The sequence below is a fragment of the Lissotriton vulgaris genome, chromosome 10 (genome assembly GCF_964263255.1).
Source record: "Lissotriton vulgaris chromosome 10, aLisVul1.2, whole genome shotgun sequence".
In the NCBI taxonomy this organism is placed as follows: Eukaryota; Metazoa; Chordata; class Amphibia; order Caudata; family Salamandridae; genus Lissotriton; species Lissotriton vulgaris.
In genome coordinates this window covers 362,836,004-362,862,457 of record NC_141698.1, presented here as the reverse complement: position 1 = coordinate 362,862,457, position 26,454 = coordinate 362,836,004, and the positions used below count along the sequence as shown (strand labels likewise).

General features: G+C 40.7%; 1 protein-coding gene across 4 annotated transcripts in view; it reads right to left on the bottom strand.

Annotated features, from left to right (window-relative positions):
• Positions 1–26,454, bottom strand: part of RHBDF1 (rhomboid 5 homolog 1) — a 448,564-nt gene that overhangs the window by 15,735 nt on the left and 406,375 nt on the right. For all 4 annotated transcript variants that reach the window (XM_086941148.1, XM_086941149.1, XM_086941151.1 and 1 more), the window contains 4 exons: positions 20,585–20,679; positions 11,015–11,090; positions 6,205–6,305; positions 2,019–2,172 (listed from right to left, as the gene is read on the bottom strand). In XM_086941148.1, the coding sequence (XP_086797274.1) occupies positions 2,019–2,172; positions 6,205–6,305; positions 11,015–11,090; positions 20,585–20,679 (426 nt within the window). The remainder of the gene's footprint in view (positions 1–2,018; positions 2,173–6,204; positions 6,306–11,014; positions 11,091–20,584; positions 20,680–26,454) is intronic.

Sequence of the window (26,454 nt, the reverse complement as noted above, 5' to 3'; positions counted from 1 at the left end):
GGAAGCTCCTCCAGTGTCATTGGAGTGTTTTTTCGACTTTTCCAAACACAACTACGAGAGTCCCTCTCCTCATTGGAAGTTGATTGTTTACCGAAGGTTTAGCTTATCCAAATTCTCTGCCATCATGCTCTGCCATCATACATGGGTTTTAACAAGTTCTGGAAGGTTCTGAGCAGCATTCCTGTTCATTTCAGGTACATCATGGAGCTAATTACCAGTGTACAATAGAGGGTTTTGGAGTTATCTAGCATTTCTAACTATTAGCTACATTTATATACAATTACACATAAAAATGTGTATACAGAAACATAACAGATGCAGTTGAAATTGTTATCCTGGATTTCACCAGGGTTACAAATTGCCTTAACGCCTCTACTTTGGAGACCCAGAAATGGTTTGTCTCTTAAGTGTAAGAATGGTGTTTAATTCAGTGAACCAGGGCTTTCATTGAGATAAGTACCAAATAATGTGCCATATGGACTGAATCATTGGTGGTATGAGGTGTGAAGCAGGAGGAATACTAATGCCCAAGCAGTCATTGCACACTTCTCAGAGGTGCAGCGAGTCAACCAAAAACACATCACATAAAGGTGTGTCCAATAACCCACTGATTCAAACCTTTGCTACTAGAGGTACAAGGATCTTAACAGTGGCAATGTGTACTATCCAACTGCTGCCCTGTCTGATGTGCTGTTCCAAACATCACTTTTAATCTGGTAATATCACCTTCGAAAGGATGCACTCTAACTAGATGTAAAACATGACCTGCCACTATTGAACAGGAACCGGATGGAATCCACACTTTAAAAACAAGTCTGATTATTAAATACAGGAGCCTTCACTGTTAATTCCACTGTTCGATTCAGCTTTAGGCATGTCCATGTGTATTTCTGGCAAAAAGACATGCAATATTATGCCGTTTTTGAATTGTACAAGGAAAAGGCATGATAAATGCAGTCCGGATGCAGTTTGAGGTTGGCTTCCTTTGACAATACAGGAAGAGCAATTCTTTTAACGTTAACTTTTCTCGTCCTAACAACTAATATTATTTGTATAAGAGAAGGCGAAGAATACAACTGGGGCACTCATTATAGGTGTGTCATTCAGAGTTGTTTTGCTTACAGGAGCTGTAAATCAAATTAAACTTTGTTTTTATCCACTTGCCTATTTTTACTAAGTGGGCAATAAATGATCACATTTAAAACTGCGCACATTAGGTGGTTACTGGGCACTATATGTGGTGGTCACTGCTAAGGACGGCAGGACAGCACTGTTCAGGACAGCATTTGTTTTAGCACTTTGTGAAAGCTGATAATCTAAATCATTCCGACTGACATGCCTTTATTTAATTGCCTCAAGCTGTGCATTGTGCGAGCGTGAGCCACACTGTTAAAACATGGTATTTCAAGCTGGTATTTATTTAAAGTCTTATAGTCTGAATTCAGCACCTGAGCATAATAGGAAGGAATGTATGAAGCTCTGTGGTTATACTGAATAAGCAGCTACCTATGTTATGCCATCTATTAATGTAATAATTGCACTTTCACAATTGCTTTATTAACCTTCCTGCTTTCTCAAATTTGCTTGAAAATGCTTGATTTTTCTTCTTTTTTCTCAAAATTTTCTTGGGGGGGGGTTATCCCCCCAAACCCCCTTTTTGGGATTCAGGCTCGCTCGCTGCGCTCGCTACGGTGCTGTGTGCAAATGACTTGACGCCCCACCACTTTCAAATGTCACTCACCGCCCCTGCCCTATTACTATAACTACATTTTCCCTTATTTTTTATTCAAACTCTAACTTTAACCCTTAACACTATACTTATATTTTTCTGTCCCTTATTTTCCCTACTAAGATGCTGTTACCTGAGATTTTTAAGTTCCAAACCTTTTCTTCAGTAAAAAAAGACGAGTCACCGGTGAAAACAACTATTTAATTGACAACATATTTTTCATTGCTGACATTGCTTTTAACTTCGTAAGGAAATGTCCCATGATATATGGAGTTCAATAGATATTTACCTCCGCTCTGTAGGGCAGGAATATAGAACTGGTGAGATTCCCGGTGATCCCGCTGAGAAGGTAGATGATGGAGATGCGGTGCCAGCCTGCTAATTTTTCTAAGTCTCGTAAAATAGTTAACTGGAAACAAACGGACACTAAACAGTGAAGGATTCTGCAATGGAAGAATGCAAAGACAATAACACAATTAATCAAATAAGGTAAAATATTTAAGGCTACTGCTCCTCAGTAGCTTTTAATATTTGCTTCTTCAGATTTACACGTGAGCCAGTATACAGTCAAGGGTGAGACGCGTGCTTTACAAATAATCATAAGATAACATAACTCCTTATTTTGGTGAAAGGGAATCAAAATCTGCCAAAGAGATGTAGAAAATCAAAAAACACTCAGAGGCTGCAGTCTGGGCCAAGAGCTTGAGGGAGGGGTATTAACAGTTGGTAGTGCCTGCACGTGCAGGCAATAATGTCTAAATATATAGAATATTGGCATACATACAGACAATTATTCCTTTCTGTCTCATCAGTGCCCCACAACAGACTACAGCTTTTTTTTTTAGAAGGGAAACTGCTGATCCATAAAGATTTGTGAAGATGACGCCTTAGAAGGATCTCACTGCCGGAGTCCATGTTTGGTTAGGATTTCTATATGTATTCTGACTGGTGAAGACCAAGACCAGGAGTGTTGTCCTTCTACTTTCCCGGTGTGCTTTCTATCTCCTCTTGGGGTATTGCATCAGTTGGCGTGCCAGGCGAAGCTACATGTGTATGGGCTTGAGGTTTTCACAGTGTTTGTCTTCTTTGCCATGCTACTCTACTTAGTGGAGAACTGGACACACTCTACAAGGTACTACTTAGGCTATAATAGTACCATCAATATGTAGTACGGATAGAGGTGTGAAGGCTCCTTCTGCAGGGTTTGTAGCGTCTTTCCTGGTCCTTGGGTATACCCTGTCAAGTCCTTTGGGCTCTTGGCCAGACCCTGCTTCAATATAATTGACGAAGAGCATGTTTTAAGTATGTGCAGTGTGAAAGTTGGGTCTTGTCGAATTTCACTGAGAAACTGTGCATTTCTAGTTTTCTTCCTCCTAGATTCAGAGATGAGTGACTAAGTTCCCTTTATCTTTTTCGTGAGTATGCATCATTTCAAGATAAATCACGGATGGATGTTCTTGGTGTGATTATCCTTTAAGTGTAATTTTTAAATTGATGTGTATTAGTCCTGTTTTTGGTTTACTGAAAATCCACTATATAGCATGGTTTTTTTTTTATTTACCGGGAGACAATGGGTATGGAATGGGCATTGATGCTGGCGCCTGTACTTTTATACTGGTCGTAAGTGTGTGATTTGTGTGCACACCTTCTATTACAGTAAATATGATGGCACAGCTGTCTTTTAGCAGAGACTACGCATTTGATTTGTTCACTTTTTTGCTTGCAATGTTCGTTTGTTGTATTGTTTTGCTATCTGCATTTGCTTTGCTCTTAACAAAGGTTATGCCTTAAGTAACCTGCCTGTATGTGCTGATTGTTCACCATTATAAATCACATTGTAGGTGTTTGAATATTGGATGTGACTGACCTGCTTTTACTATGAATTAAATAATGCAGGATAGGCCTATTGTGAGAATCAGTGATTCAAGTGATAGTGCATTTTTTCTCCCAACTGCTGTGATCGCTTTGTTTCTGCAGATATGATCACTGAAATATGTAGGTAATCGTGGAACATGGTCTCCCATTCATTTTGGGGAAGATAGTTCAACAGCTACAGGCTAGTGTGTTTGCCTGAAGTGTACAAAACTTTGGGCCTGATTATGACTTTTAGTGTAGTGGGAGTGGGCAGTATGCAACAGATGTGCTCCCGCTGCAGCAAAGCTGTGGTCAGGCCACCCCCAAGATTAGGAGGATTCTCCTGTCTGGCAGGCTTTTTTTGGCGTTCCCGCAGCAGTGCTTTTAAAAGTAGGCACTGCAATGGGAACGCCAAAAACAGTTTTCAGGAACTGGTGTGCATGCACACAGGGGGACACATGTTGTGTGCATCCACATGGTGTGAGGCATCAGGGGGCCCTGTAGGGCCCATGTTGTAACCTCTCTGCATGGTTTTCATAGCGGTGGAAACTCGTAACTTGTAATATGCTTGGTGGGACCCAGGTGGTCCACCAAGAATATTGCGGCCTCGGGACCACGGCGCCACCGCCAGGGAACTGCGGTTCCCTGGTGGCGTTTGCGTCCCATGGTGGTCCGAGGGCTGCCAGATTCTTAATTAGGCTCTTTATGTTGTAGAATATGGAGAGTGTCATACCTTTACCTAGGATCACAGCTCCATCTTTACTATTTTTGACGATTTAACCTTTTCCAAACCATACCAACACCTCATGGCCAATCTCAAACAGCACCTTATATGGCCCAATGGCACAATGGCTGCCATTCCCATGAGTAAAAAAGCATGTATTCATTTTTTTGGACTTTATAGTTTTGGCCCCTTTTTACTCATGTCCAGTATATTCCAGCGATAGCAACTCTTAAGCCCTTGGCTTTGCTCCCAGGTCTTAATACCCCTTCTGGTTAGCCTAAGGCTCCAGCTTTTCTAAAAGAAACATTTTGTGATTCTTGGACTACTGCATAAATGGCTAACATGTATGCCTGAGAAAATGGCTGACAAATTAAAACTTCTATTATCTTCAAATTCGATTCACTACTCTCCTTTGCACCTGATCAATACCGCCCATCAACACCAATAACAGCACTGCATTAAAGCGTGAAAATCTAGGGCAGTGCTTTAGCTTTCCTAAGGGAGCATGCTGGAAAAAGGTGACAAACTTTGCAGAAAACTTCTCCTCCAGCTCTGTGTTGCCTAATGAACCCTTGCTCCATGTATAAACATGAGGAAGACAGTGGGAGTTAACCGCCCCATGCCTGGGCCTCCAATGAAGCCAACAGTAAATGTGGACTGGAAGATGAAAACTTGTATTGCCTTATATGTCCTATGATGCTACAAATGCTCAACATAAGCAAACCAGGTAGTGAGAATATTTAATTCAGCCACAGGAGTTCAATCTTGTTGCCTAAGCTGTCAGGGTGTGTCTTACTCCTCTCTGAGGCCGCCATTTTCATTTAGGTCAATTGGGTGGTCGAAATACTCCATCTTTAAAGTGAATGCATGCAAGGCCACCCCAGTACATGAGAGCCCAGATTGTACAAAGTGAAAAGGAAACTTGACAGGGAAAGGAAAGGAAACTGAAGGCTTACAATTAGATTCTGTCAATGGTCTCTAGACTCTTGTGATGTCTGCACCCCTACTAGTACTTCTACAAAAGGTGACTTTTTACTACTTTTGCGAATCCCCGAACCTTCCCAGTAGTAGATGGGGAAGCTCCCTAGAAATGTGAAGGGGCACATTCCCCACGCTTCAATTTCTGCAAATAATGTACATTAGGCACTGGAGAAGTGTAACCCAGTGAGAAATGTACACTATATTTTCAGTATTTCTAGTCTAAAGGTGATATAATCTCCATTTCTGTAGTGGTGAGTGCTGGTTGAAATTTCAGTCACCCAGTGAAAGTTGTGAAACCATTGTGTTGTGTCACTCGTTGTTGGAATGTTTAAGCATTACCTTCGTCAGTTGCTGCAGAGTCGTTGACTCATTAACACTGCTGCGCAGTACCTGTATGGAATCATCTTTACATTGATTTAACTGTATTTGTAACTACTAACTACACCTTCTCATCTTGGAAGAGAAGCCTTGGCTGAAGTAAAACTATGACCATTTCCTGAATGGGAAAGGGGCGGTGGGGTTGAATCGGAGTTGGTGAATGTCAACAAACTCAGGAGTTGGTAGGTGCTCACAAATTTTCAGAGCAAGTATGTCTTGATCCACCCACTCCCACACTTTGGGATCCACTGCTGCAGATTCTCTGCCTCCGCTTCGGGGGCAAACCATTCATGCCCGTCAGCCCGCGATTCTTCTGTCAATTAGTGCCTGGGCGAAACTAAGCCAATCTACGCAGTAAACATATGCGTCATGGCTGAAAAATGGCTCTGAGAATCAGGCTCTGAGGTGCAACAATTTGTGCTGTGAAGTATGGCTGTACTTAAAGGTCAGCATTAACATCTGCAGTGCGCTAAACAACTCTTGTCAGAAGCTACTGGCTGTTTGTGGAAAAGTACTCGTGTTAATGGTCAATACTTGCCCTGCATGGAGAAACAAGGACAGCCAAAGCCTGTAGAACTGATCGGGAATCTCAGGGTTCAGGAAGGGCAGGAGTCCGCATACGTCATCCATACAGTGCACCTGAAACATACAATGTAGACAAAAAAATTAATCTCGTTTTAAAAAGTCACATGGCGTGCTTGATACCTTGGGGATAATTTAGCACGTTTGGTTCCATGCAGAGATTACACCAATCGTGCAGCTCCGTTAGGCGATTACTTCTAATAGTGTAAGTGGAAAATAACTTCTCTTATTTGTAGAAATGTTTTTCCTCACACTTGTATAGTAAGAATCATATGTGTTTATTTTTATTTTCTGCGATATAGCACAGAATCTATTTATGTCACCTTTTTTAGGCTTTGCGATATATATACTTGAAACACTCAACAGGCTGGGGTGAGCTTAACGGGTTACTGAAGGCAAGACAGATGGAAATAAAGATCAGTGGGAATGGTAGTAAAGATTTTTTCTGCCTCACTTACTCTTAGCCAGTCATTGGCCTGCACCATAAGTTCCTGTCGACCTCCTCAACCCCACACACCCTCTGTAACTACATCCTCCCTTGGTGCATGACTTGACCATCTGCCTTCCACTCGCATGTATTATTTCCAATTTCTTCACTCTCAACGCAGACACTCCCCACTAGCCCATCTTCCTCTTTAGAGATCTATATCTAAGTCATCATATGGCTGCATCAGACATCCATCTAGTTACAATCCATTAATGAATATCTGTCAAATTGACATTCACTTTGGCACCAAATACCAGGCTGTAAGTAAACAATGATGAGAATCCATGTGCCTTTGGGGCAAATGTCTAGCACCATATGCTAGGGAGAGAAATGACAGCCTGACTGATGACCATTGTGAATCACTCACTTTAAATGAATGGTGCAGGAGAACTGGAAACTAGTGGAGGTCAGTGCTTATATTAAGCTGGTGGTGTCCGGTGCTCAGCACTGGCACTTAATCATCAACACTAGTGCTTTTTATGAGCACAAGTTGAGTACACATTCATTTATGGTAGGCAAGGGGGAGAATAAGTGATTTGCTCAGAATCATAGGATGTTGAGCCGATGCCGCGACTCGAACCTGGTCTCCAGCTCCAAAGTCGGCAGGTCAGGCCATTACGCCACATACTATCCACACTTTCTTGGTTAATTGGTGGTTCTGTTTTAAGCGGATCTAACAGGAGAAATGGGTTGGTGCAAGCTGACCTCTGCCTACAGATCTTAGGCTCTGCCAGCACTCAGGCTTAACTATACAATGTCTGTCAGGATGCAGCCTGGAGTCCTGTCTCCAACCAGTTGAGGGAAGGCTGTGTTTATTTTACATTCTTATTTTCAGGCTGGGCATATCAGGGCCTGATAGTGAGTAGTGCTGGAGTAAGATTTATGACACAGGGCACAGAGGTGAAGAACTGAAGCACTGAGGTATTTAGCTCATAATTAACCCTTTCGATGCTGATGACGAGCTCAGCTCGTCATCACCCACCGGTGTCGTGTGCTGATGACGAGCTAAGCTCGTCATGGAAACAGCAAAATGGTAATTCCCAGCACAGGAGGGGGAAAACGCCTAGCAGCCAAGGTGTTAAGTACTGATCAGCTCAATATTGGAGTTTGTTTCTGAACACTTATAAATGGTAGAAAATTGAAATGAAAAGTTACCTTAATGATTAACATTTAAATGTTCTCCCATTTCAAAGTGTTGCATTTACAAACAACAGGTCTCTTGCTCCCAGCAGCCAGTAGACACTGTGCCATATTTATACCTGAAAAATATAGTCCTCTTTTTTAAATGGGAAACATTTGAAGTGAAGAAAAATATTTCTATGAAACATTAAGTCTGAATGTTTTTCTCCACTTTCAATTAAGCCAATTGCATCTTAGTGTTTTATGAAGCATGTTTCTTCACTTTAAATTCTTCCCATTTAAACAAATGGCTGTACTTTTCTGTTATAAACATGACAGCTTGTCAATAGGCCACTGGCAGCAAGATGCCTGGGGTTTGTAAATGTGACAATGGGAAAAGGGATTATTAAATAAAGAGTTTTATGGAATCCTTATAAACATAAAGTTAACTCTTCAGGTTACTTTTCTGCCTATTCAAAGTGTAGCTTTCACACACAGCAGGCATCTTGCTCCTAGCGGCTGGTAGACACAGTGTCATATTTATAACTCAAAATTACAGCCATTATTTTCAGTGGGAGAAATTTCAAGTGCCGAAAATTTTTCCATATCATGAACATTTTTTCAGAACGTTTTCTAGGCTTAAGCTTTTTTCCATTAAAAAAACGGTTTTTTGTTTGTATTAACATGTAACGGTACCACATATGACGAAAGGTATTCCAATGCCACAAGTGCATACGACATAGGCTCTCAGTCACCCATACACATTTATCCCAATCACAAGCACACATGTTCATGCACACCCAAAGACAATATTGTCACTGACACAAATGGCAGTCCTTTCACAGTACCCCTAGCTCAAGTATTTTGTTCCAACCCTAGTCTTAGGCTGTAAGGACATTAGGTTTACATTCAATTAAACTGGACGTGGGGTTATCTGGTAACATTGCACTAGCTCACAAAGATTTTCACTGATCAGATGTAGCTCTCACTACAGAAAAGGTTGGAGACCCTTGCCGAGACAAAGTTACATTACAGCCTCGGAGCTGGAGCAGAGTCTGTAGCACACATCAGCATGATAGTCCTGGCGGATAACAAATGGAGGCATTGAGACTCCCACAGGCTGTGTTATTTGCTAAAGATATGCTTTCATCAGTTTTTGCCTTAAAAAGAGGGGGCCTGATTCACAAACTGCACTTTATTTTGTGGTTCCTTGGTACTACTACAAAACATACTACACAGTGCTATTCACAAACTGCACTTTGCAGTAACTTACACTTTTGAGTACGTTTATTATCTTTTGGTATTCACAACTGCACTACATAATAACTTACAATTTTTGCAGTATGTCTCTACCAACATTATTTTCTTTGGTAAGATGTTGCAGTAACAGTGATTGGCTATGTGTAGTGCTGCACTTACTACAAAAATGTAAGTTACTACAAAAGTGTAAGCTACTGGAAAAGTGCAGTTTGTGAATAATGGAAAGTAGTAAAATTACTAAAAAGTGTAAACATACTTAAAAGTGGAGTTTACCTCGGTGAATCAGGCCTGCAGTGCGTGGACATGGCTTGAGAGTTCTTCTAATCATTCTGTAGGTGGATCACAACAGTTCCAATTTTATTTCTAAGAGCACTTGAATTGGAAATGTTCATTTACTGCCACCTACTGGCCAAATTTTAGTTGTGCGGTAACACATTTATATAAATGTAAAACTGGTAGCAATGAAATGCAAAAAGTGGATAAAGACTATATCATAAAGTGAACTGGTGTAATTTGTATTGAGTATAGTGCTGTTAAAGGCAGTGCTGCAGTGTATTTACAAAACGTGAGATAATAAAAGAAATTAGGAAATGCGATACAGGATGACAGAATGTGGCTAGAGGAGTGGCAGGAATTCACTTGAGTGATAGTGCCAATAAGAAACTTCATATTATTTTCTTGGAATTGTACACCTATTTTAAAGATGACGTGTATTGTGGTAAAAGTTGTTTTGAATAGTTGTTTTTCACTAAAGCATATCAGTAAGCTCCTGTATCTGTCTGCCGTCAGCTAGTTGTTTGAGTTAGGCGCCTTGACGCCCATTGGGCATAGTTACGCGTTACAAATGCCATTTCATTCATTCATTCATTCAATACACTTTTTTCATATACTGCAAAAACAAAGTTTGTGTGAATGTATGAGTGCTATATTTTGGGATAAATACTATCACTATTATATCCATAATATACATGGAATAATTATCTTTCTTGAAGGGACACCAACGAGTGCACATCCTCTTTTACAAGACATCAAACATTATTTAGAGTCCCCGTGATTTCAATATATTTCTTCATTGTCACTGACCACGTAATGTGATCCCCCTCCGGTCTCACTTCCGCTCTCAAGCTATGTCCTGCCTGGAAGTGACACAGCCCCTTTAAGTGGACCATTCCTAACATGCATGGCGGAACAGTAGACTGTCAAAGGATGCATGGTCGAACCATGCATGGCAAACAACTGATGAGGCACATTGCATTGGATCTCACATTAAAGAAGACCGAGTAATACTAAACATGGATTATTCTTATACGTAGTGACGTAAGGAGTGCACTCAAATATTTATCATTTTTAAACATGCTTCAAAAAAACGACTTTTTAAATAGAAAATCGTAACACATTGTTAGCAGAAATTCACTTAGAATCCAAAATATGTTTACAGCACATCATTAATACCATTGTTTTTACAAAAATATACATAGTTTAATTTTCCATTTTAATTTTTTTAGCTCAGAAGATGGACATCAACCCAACTTGCTAAAGATTTGTCCTGCACCACTAAGATTCACATATGAAAACTGTGTAATACAACTGAGCTGCCTTGCAGGAGTGGGGAAGTGGAATGCTATACAGGGACTATTTTCATACATGTTCCATGCAGCCGCTGTGCCTATGTGAGGTACATGGGTATAGGTCTCTCATGGCATACGAGCAACTGCTAGATCAAAGTTAATATATCTTGCTATTGCTAAACAACACAATGTATTGAAATAAACTGAACAGGGAGGTCAGCGATATCTGAATAGTTTAAATGAGGCTCCATGATTTGCATTGAAGGTGCTGCACAGCTGTGGTTTGGAAACATTGAAAGCAGTGACTGAACCATAAACATACATAAGTTTACCTGGGAACAGAGCGTTGCTTCTTCGTGGAAATATCCTCTCATAAAATCACAGTATTCTCTGGATGTAATTTCACACCTTTAAAAGAATCATATTTGTTTAAATGTACCATACATGATAAATCCTCATTTTAGGAAAACATTAAAAGCTGAAAACAAGCTGTCTGTATTTGCAGTATTTACACTAGGCATTATATAAGTACAAGCAGGTATTAATGCCGCATGTTGCATCAGAGGTGTTGGTTAGAGGTGGGCGAGCCACTGAAAGCTCGAGCTGGGCTCCAGTCAGATGCCGGGCTCTGGCTCAGCTCGAGGTCCTCTTGGAACATCGAGCCCAAAATGAGCTCAGTTTTCATGTGTCTTCTGCCTGCACCTCATGCACCACGAATTAAAGACAGAGCATTAACATCGCATGTGAAAAAGAGAGAGAGAGAGTTACCCATTTTAGTGGTTGAGTTGCACAAACTGAAACTAGAAAACGATGCTCAATCCCAGCTTTCCTACTTAACCAAATTATGTGATCCTAGACAAAAAGTTTAGTTAATTGAGTCTCCTTATTTCTTCATGATCACATATGAGAGCACCGTGAGCACAGGATGCACTATGTAAAAACATCTTGTGTTTTGGTTTAATACACTGTAATACTGCTCCATGTATGATACGAATCTAGCCCAGATACAGGGAACTTAGGATAAATAATGCCTCTTAGTTCACTAATGACACTGTAGTTCGTCTGAGAGTAGGGTACTTCTAAGTTCATGTTTAAAAACTATCACTTTTTACAAATGCTTTCAATACAGTGATATAATCCGATGTACTAAGGCGAAACACTGCCACATGTTTAAGAAATACACGTTTGTACTCTGAAGAGACGTTCTCATACTTTACATGATGTTTGTTGCACGATTTAGGTGCCAAATATTCTCAAGGCTCAGCTCGTGCGTGGACTGTTAGAGCCAAACCAAACTCTTGGCGTGGCTCTCGCTCCCCCATCCCTTGGAAATTTGTTGGTTTGCCCACCCCTAGTGTTGCTAATGATTTGCACTAACATGTACACACCAAACCTGATACATTTCACCCCAAACCCCAGAATGCACCAGTGCCTGATGTAACACTGCACACATGGCTATAGTACTGGTAGATCAATCTTTTGATATACTATGGCTGTAAGGAACAATGGCTGTGCTGCAGCCCGGCTTAAAGCAATGCGGTGTGCAGGGTAATGAGGCTCTTGCTCTGCAGTTCCACAGAAGCCTTGGAGACTCCTGAGAATCAATGCTCCCACGGTCCATTTCACTAAATGGATAAGAGCTCCCCGACGTTCTTGGTGTGTCAGAAATTGGGGTGGCGGTTATCATTCTGTTCAAATTGGGCACATACACTTAAGCATTGAAGCGAAAAACCGTATCTTATAATATTAAAGAGGGTCAATCTCTCTATAAACTAGATTACTCTAATGAGTTGACTGCATCCTTTAAATCTTGTTATATGTTTGGGAAACCCATGTGTTTGCCCTGATAACGCAACAAATGATTTATGAGGTCGCAAAACACATGTTGGCTTGGCTTCCGTTTTTTGTTGCGTTCCTAATTATTAAATAACAAAATATCTGAAGTTTGAGCATCACGTCTCTTAGATGCAAACTTCGGAATTCTGTCTAAGACAGATAAGATCCTGGTTAGCTCTGTCTGCAAGGATATGGTCTCCTTCCAAATGTACAGGAACACTACTGGACTCTAGAGCAGATTATGTACCACAAAAAAGTGTGGTGATCTGTAATATGCTGCCTGTTGTCATGCCATCACGGAATACTGTGATGTCACCTATGGGGTCGCTGGGGATTCCACTCGAGTGTTCCTTGTATGGCAGTTGCAGCTGCTGTGTCTCTTCTACAAGCTGGACGGCTCTCTTCTCTACAATAAATCTACAACCACACCATCTGCCTCCGCCTCATCTTTACACTGGCGACAAGGATGGTCAGCTGTTTTCAGCTGTTTTCAACCTTCAAAAGGACATCCTCTTTTGAATCGTTTTGAAGCTCAGGACCCTTTTATCCCGTTTGTTCCTACAAAACTCGACACTCATGTGAGTAAATTTATAACTTTTATCGCCTGCTGTACTTGTAGAGAGCAGTCACAGCCGTCGGACTTTCACTCATCTTTCTCGCTATTTTATTGTTACTTTTCAAATAAATTTGAGCAGCGCTCTTCATGACTTTTTCTTATGCCAGCCAGAGGAATTTAACTAAACACCATCTGGGCCAACTAATCTACACAAGGCTATCTCTCCGCTTTTGAAGCCTTTCTTACGTCCCGTTCTGCTCTTCTGACATTACATGTTTTCTCTGCCGCTTATTCCTCTCGTCTCGACTTGCTCTCCATTGTGATGACGTCGTAGAATTTTCAGCGTACTTTAGTCAAGCGCCGTAAAGTCTCTACGCATGCTGGTTGTCATGACAACTTGCAATCGTCACGACGTTCACGCTGTATGCCAGCTGTCATAACTACTTGGAATCCTCACTACGCGGCAGCTTGCACGTCACAAAGAGTTGCTCGTCACAAAGGCTTCACTGCTCGCAACCAAGTGCTCATTCTTCCTGACGTGCACAGCTGATCAATTCAAAAGCACTTGTCTTCGCTGATGCACACAGCTATTAATTCTCAGCACTCTTTATTTTCACGCTGATGTGCACAGCTTTGCTACACACAATACGGCATTTTCACGCTGCAGAAAAGAGCATTTTCACGCTGATGTGCACAGCTTTGGCACGCAGAAAAAAGCATTTTCACGCTGATGTGCACAGCTTTGGCACGCAGAAAACAGCATTTTCATGCTGATGTGCACAGCTTTGGCACGCAGAAAACAGCATTTTCACACTGATGCGCACAGTTTTGGCGCACAGCAAATAGCATCTACACGCTGGTGTGCACAACTTTAATTACTTTGTATCTCGTTAGATGCAGTTTTTTTTTAAATTTCTCTATATTATTGCTTTTTATTTCCTCTTTAGGTTTTAGTTGCAAACTTTTCAAAGATAATTTTCTTCTATAGTTTTTCTTATTTCAACAAAACAAAAAAGGGGGATCCACAATGCAAAGTGTCACTCCTCAAGCTCCTTTCCTTCAGACACCTGGTGATCCTCCTCTTGAATGGAAACTCTGGTTAAGATCTTTCATGGCTTACTTGGGCGCAATTGATGGTTTGAGATATCGTGCTGAAAGGAAAAAAAAGTCTTATGTACAATCACCTTGGTGTTGAAGGCCAAAATGTGTTTGACTATTTACCCCCTTTTGTTCCCCCTCCTGGTGAAGATCCAGATGAATTCGACATAGCTATAGCTAAACTGGACAAGTACTTTGTTAAAACTAAAAACATTGTTGTCCATCGCTACAAATTCTTCACCAGGGCTCAGAAACCTGAAGAAAGCATTGATACTTTTGTCACAGCCTTAAAAATGCTTGCTTCAAAATGCGAATTTGATCATTTCACCTCACAACTTATTAGGGATCAACTTGTTGCACGTTGTTCGTGTAAGCAAATTCAAGAGTGTATTGACATAGCTAAGAGTATAGAGACATCTTTGGAGGATTCCAAACAATTGGAAGTTGATCTCTCCAATACCTCCATTTCAAGTGCAGTTTCTACTAAAACACCTGTTTCTACTAAGACACCTAATTTTATTCCTCGTGACACAACGTGCCTATTTTAGAAGGATGGGAACTACTGGTACTAGAAGACCTTTTATGCCCAACAGACAATTCAGCCAAAGTACTTTTTGTTTCAGATGTGGCTCTTCTTACCATGTATCCAACTTCAAAAATTGTCCTGCTGCCAACCAACAATGCAGCCAGTGTGACAAAAATGGTCATTTCTCAAGAGTTTGTATGAGAGGTAGAAGAGGCAGTGTGCGGTGTGTCATGAATGAGAGCAATTCTTCTCCTGATTTAAATTCTCCAGAAAACTCAACTGAATATTCAGAATGTGATGTAACTAGTCAAGAGTATGTAGTCGTTGTAAAAGACAGTAACAATGCCAATCAAACATTTCATGTCCCTGATCCTGAAGTTGACACTATTATTGAAAAACATCATGTTCAATTACTTTTGGATATTGGGGCTCGTATCACCATTGTTTCCCACGAAAAATATACTCACTTTTGGCAAGATAAGTGTTTACTTCCTCCGGATGTTCTCACTGTGGCTTTTGAAGGGAGCAGAATTAATCTTTCAGGTTATTTTTGGGCTGAAATTGGTATTTTTGGAAAATCTATTAAGGGGAAGGGTTATGTTGCCAAGCGAGGTATTAATGTTCTTGGTCTCCTGCATCAAGCTGAATTTGGCATTACCATCAAACCTGGTTTACCCAATCCTGTATTCATTGAAGGGTGTAATCTCTCTTGTTCCACTTCTTCGATTTCTGTTCCTGTATGCAACATTTTGGATGGTAAAGTGTGGGAATGCAAGTATGAGAAAATTTTTGAAGATCGTCTTGGTAAAATCACCAATTTTCAACTTTTTATTAAAGTCAAAGATAACATTGTCCCTGTTAAACACAAACTGAGAAATGTCCCACTCAGTATTAGAGAGGACTTGTCGAAACACCTAAAATCACTATGTGAACAAGGAATTATTGAAAAAGTAGTATCCACATTATGGCTTTCCCCCATTGTGCTTGCCAGGAAGAGGTCTGGTGACCTTAGGATGTGTGTGGATTTGCGCAGTCTTAACGAGGCCATCTGGGTCGATGGCTTTCCTCTTCCCCGTATTGAAGATTTAATAGCAAAAGTAGGTTCTTCCACTTGGTTTTCGAAACTTGATCTCAAGGCAGCTTATCACCAGATTGAGCTGCATCCTCTTTCGCGACATCTCACTGCTTTTGTTACACCTGATGGCGTATTCCAATTTTGTCGCCTTCCTTTTGGCCTGGCTTCTGCCGCTGCTGTCTTTCAGCGAATCATGTCTGAAATGTTTGAGGAACTTTCCAATGTAGTCGTCTTTCAAGATGATATTCTTATTTTTACCCAAACTGAGGCCGAGCATGAGAAAGCCATTGACCAGGTGTTTAACATTTTGGAACAAAGAGGTGTAACTTTACAGAAGAGCAAGTGTGTATTCAAAACTAGAGAGGTAGAGTATCTTGGTCACACCATTTCCGAGAGTGGCATCAAACCTAGACCAGGTTTAGTTAAAAGCATTATTGAAGCTCCTGCACCCTCAAACAAAGAACATCTTTTGTCCTTTCTTGGTCTTTGTGAGTTTTACTCAAAATTTATGAAAGACTATGCTAAGACCACTGAATGTTTCAGACTTTTACTAAAAAAGGGTGCCACCTTCAGCTGGTCTGATGAGTGTGAAAAGGGCTTTCAGCTCATTAAAGAGCATATCACTAAAGCTCCTGCTCTACAGCCTTTTAATGGTAATAGAGAAACTGTGATCACTGTTGACGCTTGCGAATATGGTTTAGGAGCTGTCCTCTCACAATTGGCCTATGGCAAGGAATTAACAGTGGGGTTTGCCTCCAGGACTCTTCGTCCTGTTGAAAGAAAATATTCCGTCATAGAAAAAGAGCTCCTAGCTTGTGCTTGGAGCGTTGAAAAATTCAAATCTTACTTGTGGGGTAGACCGTTTATCCTTCAAACCGACCATCGACCACTGGTCGACATTTTGTCAGGCAAAAATATCAAACGTACAACCCCACGGTTGGCTAGGCTTTCCACTAAATTATTGGAGTTTAACTTCAAAGTCATTTATATTCCTGGTGGTAAAAACAAACGGGCAGACTGTTTGTCCAGGCTACCCATACAAGATCCTGATGAAAATGAGTGGGAAACTGAAATTGAAGAATGTTTTGTGGCCAATATTTGTCAGGATTTTATTTCTTTTGCTGAAAATGATTGGATTAAAGCAGTTAAAAATGACGATGTCCTTAAAGAAGTAATTTCTTTCATACAAAAAGGGTGGCCAAAGGAAAAAATCTCTTTCCCCCGAACTTCAGATCTATTGGAAAATCAACTCAGAACTTTCTTTGGAAAATGGTAAAATTGTTAGAGGTGACAAATTCATTCCTCCTTCTGTTTATCGAGAACAAATAGTTGCAGATGCCCATTCTGGACATCTAGGAGCTACTATTACCAAGAGAAATGTTAGAGCGAATTTTTGGTGGCCAAAAATGGACAATCAGATTGTGGAGGCTATTAAACATTGTACACATTGCAACACTAGTGACAAGGTCCTTGTCTTAGAAGGTGTTTGTGATTCCATTGTTCCTCCTCCTGTCAGAGCTTGGCAGAAAATTGGCTTGGATTTCCTAGGTCCATTTCATGTTCTTCCCAATACTTCTAAATACTTCCTGGTTCTTGTTGATCACCTCTCTAGATGGGTTGAGGTTGAACCTATTAATGTTCCCAACTCTAAAAGTGTCATTGATTGCTTAAGTAAAATTTTCTTGAGGGAAGGTTGTCCGGAAGAAATTGTCACTGACAACGGAGTACAGTTCGTTTCTAAGGAAATTAGTGTTTTTTTGAATAACTGCTGCATTAAACATACTAGAACTCCTTTATACCATCCCCAGAGCAATGGCAAAACCGAGAGGTTCAATAGGGTTATTGTTGAATGTGTGCAAGCTGCTTTTAGGTCTAACAGCTGCATTTTTCAAGCTGTAAAAGACCTTATATGGTCTTATCGGATTTCCCCTAATGTTGCCACGGGTTGTTCTCCCTTCGAACTTATGAGAGGAAGAAAAGCTGGCTCCCAAGCTTTCCCTTTTTGGATGGTTAAAAGTTTCCACTGGGGGTGTGATTTAGAAGAAGTATGGGAATGTGCAAATAAGAAGTCTTCCAATTCATTGCCTAGTAATGTGAAATTAGGAAAGAAGTCTCTACACAATATTTGTGCGGGTGATTGGGTTAGAATTAAGAATCCTGTCACTGTTAAGAAGGGTTTTTCAAAGTTTCTTGAATCTCAGCAAGTTGTGGAAGTTCGCAAAAATGCTGTTAAATTGTCAAACGGCAACTGGTGGAGCACATCTCGTGTTGCTAAAGATCCTTCTTCCCGTGCAACTGCACTTTCCCCTAAAATTGTTAATGTTGGGAATGGTTTCAGGAAAAGCTCTAGAGTAACTGTTAGGCCTAACAGATTTCGTGATTATATCTAATTTGCTTATCCTAATTGTTTAACTCTGTACTTTTAGTGTTTTTTGGGGGGGGAATATCGTTTTTTTTTCTCTTGTTGTTGTTTTTTTTTTAAAAAGGGGGGAGGTGTGTGGTGATCTGTAATATGCTGCCTGTTGTCATGCCATCACGGAATACTGTGATGTCACCTATGGGGTCGCTGGGGATTCCACTCGAGTGTTCCTTGTATGGCAGTTGCAGCTGCTGTGTCTCTTCTACAAGCTGGACGGCTCTCTTCTCTACAATAAATCTACAACAACACCATCTGTCTGCGCCTCATCTTTACACAAAGGTCTATAATTGGCAGTGTGCGTCAGGATGAGGATGACTGGCATAAGTATAACAGATGCTGGGTGGAATCACCCTTATGGGACCATGGGCTGGCCTATCAAGGGAGACCGACCCTATGAATTCCTGTGATTGCAGAAACTAAATCATGCAGCTGAGATATCATGCAGGAAGAGAGAATATTGGTCTGGTTCCCTATCACTGCATTTGAAAAACCTACATTACACCGAATGCATTTAAGAAAATCTCCTAATATCTCCAGCGATATCCAATTATCTTTGCTTCAGGAAGAAACGGAACACTTTGATTTTTGATTGCTAAACTGAGTTTGTTCTCGGGCCTACCATCTTTGTGCCGAGAGACCCTAGAGTGAACACGAGCTGATGAAACTTCATTGAAATAGCATGGTGTACCCCTCAAACCTCAAGCACCAGCTGTTACGAAAATGATCAAATAAGCTCTCGTTCTGTGCTCTTATCTGAGCTTTTAACTAATAATTCACAATGAAGTGGCTCAGTAGGTGCAATGAGATACTTTCATAGTTCAATCATCTCCTCACTTCTTTAAGAGGTTATGTGCGAGTGCCAAAGCACAAAGAGCTCTATTATCAGTTTGGTCGGAGGAGGCCACTTCTGGAAACCCACACTAAACTTATGGGGAGTCTCTGGCTCTGGGATGGCACTCAAACAGCAGGTGAAGACCAGACCCTTCTACTTTCTGTTCAATTCTAATGATAGTGCAGTTGTCATTGGTCATTTGTGCCACCGTCCTCAAACTTCAGTAACTCCTAGGAGTTCCTTCCATGTAGAGCCAGAGAGAGAGGGACATTGCCCACCAGGATTCAAGGGGGATCCCATGCGTTCCCCTGTCCCAGGAATCCAGGAGGCCTTGAAAATCTCACAGTTCCCTCATGGTGAGAAGGTGCTCGTGCAAACAGAGGAGTGTGATCATCTTTATAAACCATGGCCAAAGGACTGAAGGAATTTCTGGGAAGAGTTCCCAACAAAGCGGCACAGGGGCCATGGTGGAATCCCAGGCATTACCTAGGCTGTGATGTGCCACTTACTGCAAGCCCTTCCAAAAGTATTTGCAAGACATCAGCATGGTGGCAACCCTACCAACAAGCTGTTGTTTGCCAATTGTTTGAGTGCCATTAAATCGAGAAGTAGGGTCACTGATAACACTGGAAGTACAGTGGGTGGCTGGTGACATGGCGAGCCAATACCTACACTCAAGTCAAAATAGGGCGTTAATCAACTGTGACTTTATGCGCCTGAAAGCACAGCTATCCAGACAGTTTCCAACAGAAGTACCTTACCAGCAAGCAAAGTCTACCTCATATCCGTAATGCAAGGGAACATCCAGACAGGAAGGAGTTTTCATCTGAGATGTATGCCTATTATCTTTTCTAAACAATCTTCCTGGCCAAATAAACAGCTATCTATGATTCTGCAAAGTTTAGAAGTGATGATAACTACTGCTGAGTTGTAATAACTCTTTCCTGGCCCAAGGCTAGCTTTGATGTCTCTCCAAGAGAAACGACTGACCCACTTACAAACAAACCATCAGATAATCTAGGTTGAACCATGTTGTATTATAGAAGGTCTTCTATGGCCAGTGTCTGGGCATTCTCTTGAAAACACAAATAAGATCTCTGAAGAATGTGGAGGGATAACATTGAACCCATTTTCACCTAGGTGCTCTTTAAGCTCGGCCCGCTCGTTTGCTAATCCTCAGATGGCAAAAGCACTGTAAAACGGAGGATATCTTTTTTGTTTAAGCATCTGTACAAAATATGCATATGTAGAAAGCTGGTCAGTTTTAGACCCAGAAGCTGTCTTGGCCCAAAGCTGACTTGGTTCTTCAATAGTGAGTAGGACAAACAGAGGGACTGTGAGCGTTTACTGGGCGAGGGCAGTGACATTACAAAAGCTGTTAAACACTCAGATATTACAAACTACTATCTTAATCAAGATTCACAAACAAAGCTTTGATGTCAAGTGCTGTAATACGGTTTGGATTGCTTGCAAGAAAAAAACAGGAAAACTTTACGTTTAACTTCATGCATCCATGATTGAGATTTATTGAATGCTTCTACCGCAACAGACATATGTTACCTTCCTTTTGTGCCAATACAACAGGGCCTGCCTGTGATGACACAGTCCATATGCAGATGATTCGGGTACTTTCCGTAAGTGGTTTTGGTGCAAATCTGAAAAAAGCCAAAAAGAAATTCCATTTTTAGTGCCACATTTTCAGTCTAAAAAGAATATTTCTATGTTAGAAGGAATGTAGTCTTGAACTACGCGTTGTGACCCCATAAAGGCTAAATTTGGTGGTATACTATTAAGTAAATTATCAAATAATACCCTGTTCACATGGACCCTTTTCAGTCAGCAATTCGTTGAGTTAAAACAGCTCCCCTTCTTTAGGTCGAGGACCGTAGGCTGCGCTTGCGCAGTTCGGTCTGAAGATTTAGTGTTTCTTAGAATGGGGCTTGAACCCGCCCCTGTTCTCCATTGGCTGGCTTCCTAAACGGAGGCCAGCCATTGGAGGAGAGGGACATCACTCGGTTCAAGCCCCGTCTTTTCCAAATTCAGGGGTGTGTTTTTTCTCTTCTTTCTTGTTTTCGTTCTTTCCTCTTCCCATTGGCTGGAATTTTACCTTCCAGCCAATGAGAAGAGGAGAGAACGAAAACATGCCCCCCAATCACGAAAATGGCAGTGGTTTCTCCAAGGCATTTCTGCCTCGCCTCGGAGAAACGTGGTGGTGTTCCACTGCCCTCCTGACGGCTTGCTTTTTCTTATTCCTAAGAGGAAGTTTAGGGGTATACTTAAGTGGCACAGATTCATTTTGGGGGAATAGGTGGGCAATTATTGGAAAGCGCGAGTTCGAGGAGCAGAAGTTAGTGTTGCGTCAGCTCCCTGAGGATGAGAGCCGGTCTGCGGGGGGAGGTGCCTGTTCTTTGTCAGCTTGTGTACTTATCGCTGCTGTTTTCTGTCCCTCAGGCCCCTGCTGCCGCCTCTCTCTCCCAGGCTCCGCCGGGACTGCACGCTGCTGTCTCAATTTACACTTTTCTGGAGCATTACCCCCATTTAATACTTTTCAGTCCCGTCGATCAAAGCCTTCTGTGCAACAACTGTTTTTCCGCCGTTTTATTTTAAGAAATTTTTGATCCCTTTCCTTCTTAGACTGGTATGGCATCCGAGCTGCGTGCTGACGTCACACAGCTTCTACTTGCCCACGCCTCCTCCGGCAGATCGCTCCCCGCACCTGAGCCAAGATGGCGCCCTCGCACGTCCTCAGGTGCTGCCAGCGGGTGCTGGGCTGGGTCCCGGTGGTCTTCATTGTGCTGGTGGTGTGTTGGTCCTATTATGCTTACGTGCTGGAGCTATGCAAATGTAAGTATCGCTCTTCGCAGGACGTGCCGTGCGCCCTCATCCCTAGGACCCGGGGGGAGGGAGGGAGTAAGGGAATGCTGGGCAGAACTCGGTCAATATGACCAGCCGGGTCTGCCTAACTATAACCACTCGCCAGGGGGCGCCGCATTCGCAACAGCATCTCAGTTTGTTTGCTGACATCAGTAAGGGTCTACATTATCTGTAAAGGGAGGCAGATCAGAAGCTGGGGCCATTTGGTGAGACGTTATTTATTGCTCAGAAGAGTAGCATCTTGACTTCTGACACAGTGCTCTATTTGTACCTCATAGAAACAGTCTTGCATGTGACCCTTTAATATGTGCTTCATGATTTTGTTTTTTTAAACTCACCCTCCATGTGTGCCACTGCACTGTTTTTTTAAATATTTTTTTACTTCTAATCCTTCATTTGTGTGTGTGGGGCGCTGTGTGTGTGGGGCTGTGTGTGGGGCTGTGTGTGTGTGTGGGGGGGGCTCTGTGTGCGTGTGTGTGGGGGGGCTCTGTGTGTGTGTGTGTGTGTGTGTGAGGCTCTGCGTGTGTGTGTGGGGGGGCTCTGTGTGTGTGGGGCCCTGTGTGTGTGTGGGGGGCTCTCTGTGTGTTTGTGTGTGGGGCTCTGTGTGTGTGTGTGGGGGGCTCTGTGTGTGTGTGTGGCTCTCTGTGTGTGTGTGGCTCTGTGTGTGTGTGTGGCTTTCTGTTTGTGTGGCTCTGTGTCCGCGAATACTCTCTACTACTCTCTAATGCTCACCTATTGCCATTGTAAATGATAATACCATTTATTTATGTTTAAAAAGAATGAAACAAAATGTCATGAGCAATGCCAATAGCTCTACCTTTAATAATGCTGGGACCATTGCATTGTAAATGCTTGTTTTTACATATTTATTTAATAAACACATTTCTGGACAGTAATGGTGCCCTAGAACTAAACCTTTAACTAGAGGAATAGGTATTTAACCTTTTTCTAAATCCCAAGATGCCCGGTTCTAAGTTCATTTCAATGGGGTGGTCATTATTGAACATGCATCCCAGCATGGTGAAAGACCGTCTCCCGTTGCAGTTTGCGGTAATCTTGTGTTAGCAGTTAACCTTTGGTAGGCGAATGGAGAGCTCCTGCAGTGGTCTAGGCCTTAAACACTTGTGAGCAAGAGGTACAGTCTTGAACGATTTCTCTACTGACAGGCAGTCAAAGAAGTATTTGTAGTGTAGATGTGATAGGATCATTTTGTGATACTTTTGCAACTGCTGTTGCCACAGATTTTAGAAGTCCCATAAATTAATTTTTAGATTTTTAATAAAAAATGTTTTTTATTTATTTTACAACCAAGGTGAGAAGCGGTGTGCCATGCGTGACATAGGTACAAAGTAAAATACCACATTTAGCACAACAAATGAGCAGTGTGACGACAAGCTCATAAAAAACTTCCAGAACACCAAACCATATTATAAGAGGGCCTGGACCAATCTTCCTGTGTGTGCTTCATAAGTGCACACATTGCCGCGATATAAGGCCCCGCCATTAGATCATGGCCTGTCCGTCCAGGGCTCCATTTGTATAACTCTGTACTCTGCCCAATCCTTCCAAATCTTAATGTGTTTCTGGAAGAAACCCCTTGCCAGATATATCAGGCATTCCAATTCCATACATTGATCCATGCTTTTGGCCCATGTTTCCATGGGTGGAGGGTGGGAGGGGGCCTGCTGCCTCTTTCTATACCAAAGCAATGTCTCTTTTGGAGACAATGAAACCTAAGCAGAGATGCGCCCGCTAGTGTTGTGTTCTCCCAGATCATGGTTTTTAGAAATTTTGGCAAGCCTAGATATAATGCATTGCTGATATCTAGTCTAGTTTCTATAATGTACTCATTAGTTTTGTTCTAGCCTCCTCATACAACAGCTTCTGCAAGAGTAGCATGTAGATAGTGAATAAATGAAGTGAGAGAGGGAACCCTGTGGGCCTCCAGAACTTGCCCTATAACTGGAGCTTCAAAAGCCTCAATCCAGACTTGTGATCTACCAATTCCCAAAGAAGGCAAGAACCAGCCAGTTCCTTCCTCCATTGCCTGTGCAACTGATCTGACCCTGTCCAGCAGGATCCTATGATCAATAGTACTGAAGGTGCCTAACATCCTAATGATAACCACTAATCATGATGGACTTAGTCCACTCTCATCAATAACTGCTTTCTAACAGCAATCATGGCTCACGCTGTACCCTACCTCAGCAAACAGTGGGTTCTGATTCCCCCAGTGAGCGTTCTGTTTCAATGGGTACACAGACAAAATATCGATTTTTAAATATCGATATGCAAAAATATCGAAGTTTAAATATCGAAATACAAAAATATCGAAGGTAAGTAATATCGACAGTCTAAATATCGATATTGGTATGATATCAGTAATATCGAAGTTGTAAATATCGATGTTAATAATATCGAAATTAATAACTTTGATGTTACTAATATCAATTTTTAAATAAATTTAGTGTATATTATATTGTATTTATTATGTTTTATTATTTATTTTTAATGTTATTTTATTAAATATTGTCTTTTGCTACTGTAGCGGGTTGTGGGATAATAGGGGAATAGGGTGGGAAGTAATTTAATTATGTTAAATTAATTATTAATTAGTAGGAATTATTAATTAATTAATTGAGAATTAATTTTTAATTATTTTATTAATTGATAAATATGTTCTGTAGTGGGTTATGGGTTTATAGGGGAATAGGGTGGGAAGTAATTTAATAATAATTAATTAATTGATATATGTTTGTACATATTTTAATTAATAATTAATTGGTAATTAATTTCTATTAATTAGTTAATTAATTATTATAATTTTTTACATATGTATAATTATTAATTAGTTGGAAATTAATTATTATTAATTATTTAATTACATTAATTATAGTAATTTTTTTATATATAATTTATTGTTATTCTTAATTAATTAATTGTGCAAAATAATATTATTAAATTAAATTAATTACAGCAAATGTGCTAATATATTTACTTTATTGTTATTGTTAATTAATAATTAATTGCTAATTAAATAATATTAATTAATTTTGGGTACAGGGGTATTTTTAGGGTTCAGGGTCAGTTTTCAGTTCATGGGTACAGGGGTATTTTTAGGGTTCAGGGTCAGTTTTCATTTTTTGGGTAAAGGGGTATTTTTAGGGTTCAGGGTCAGTTTTCAGTTCATGGGTACAGGGGTATTTTTAGAGTTCAGGGTCAGTTTTCAGTTCATGGGTAAAGGGGTATATTTAGGGTTCAGGGTCAGTTTTCAGTTTTTGGGTAAAGGGGTATTTTTTAGGGTTCAGGGTCAGTTTTCAGTTTTTGGGTAAAGGGGTATTTTTAGGGTTTAGGGTCAGTTTTGGGTTTTTGGGGTACAGGGATATTTTTAGGGTTCAGGGTCAGTTTTGGGTTTTTGGGTAAAGGGGTATTTTTAGGGTTCAGGGTCAGTTTTGGGTTTTTGGGGTACAGTCGTACAGGGTAAAAATAAAATAAATTTAAATTAAATCAATTAAATGAAATAAAAAAATATAAAATTACATTAAATTATTAAGTTTTTAATTTATTTTAAATGTATATGTATTAGTTTTAATTTTTTAATTATGTTTTAATATTTTTATTTAATATTTGTAACATTATATGTATTTTATAATTATTTTTACATTATTATTAATACATTTAAAAAAACGATATTTTTAATTTCGATATTTTTGTACTACGATATTGTTTTTTCGATATTTTTGTACTTACCTTGTTAGGGATAGGATTCCTATATTTTTGACTTCGATATTTTTGTTCCGATATTTTTGTATTTCGATATTTTTGATTTCGATATTTTGTCAGACATTCGTTTCAATGTGAATTCAATATTGGGCTGTACAGACTGTCTCCAGAACCCTCAGCAGCTAGTGTCCCTTCCTCTTGGTCTAATGCTAGCCACACTTTGAGGATCATGTGGCTTGTTGGAGAATTTACTTTCAATGCTTGGTTTAATATTTTTTAGGACTCTTTAAATAAAGTAATAGTGATTTGAATTTTAAAAGGGGTGAATGTCAAAGTATTTTCGATGGCAAACGTATGTTGCCTACACACTAAAAACTTACAAACACAGATGAGACAAACTCTGCAACTGGGTTCACCTTTAACAGAGCTCTCATTGCGGAGTTCCATATAGGGGTATTGGCTCTACTAAACCTGTTGATGTAGAACAACTCTTTTAAGGTAGACTGCTGTCAGAAACCAATGAAATAGAGGGTGGCAGACCTGCAGTCCAAAATTCACCCTTGAAGAGATTGAGAGGATGGTCGGACAAAGTTGTCAAAGCAAAAACATAGTCATGAACGACTCTATCTCCCTTTACCAGACACCAAGGATCTCATTTTGAGTTACTCAGAGTTTAGATGTAGGAGATGTGCCAGAATTACCAATTAAGGCTGTTATCCCTATTATCCCCCAAACTCTGGGCTTTCCAAGTTTTAGTCCCTGGAATAGGGAATGAACAAGTGGATGTGGGATAACCAGGTCTTATTCTGCAGGTTAACCTTAATTTCAAGGTT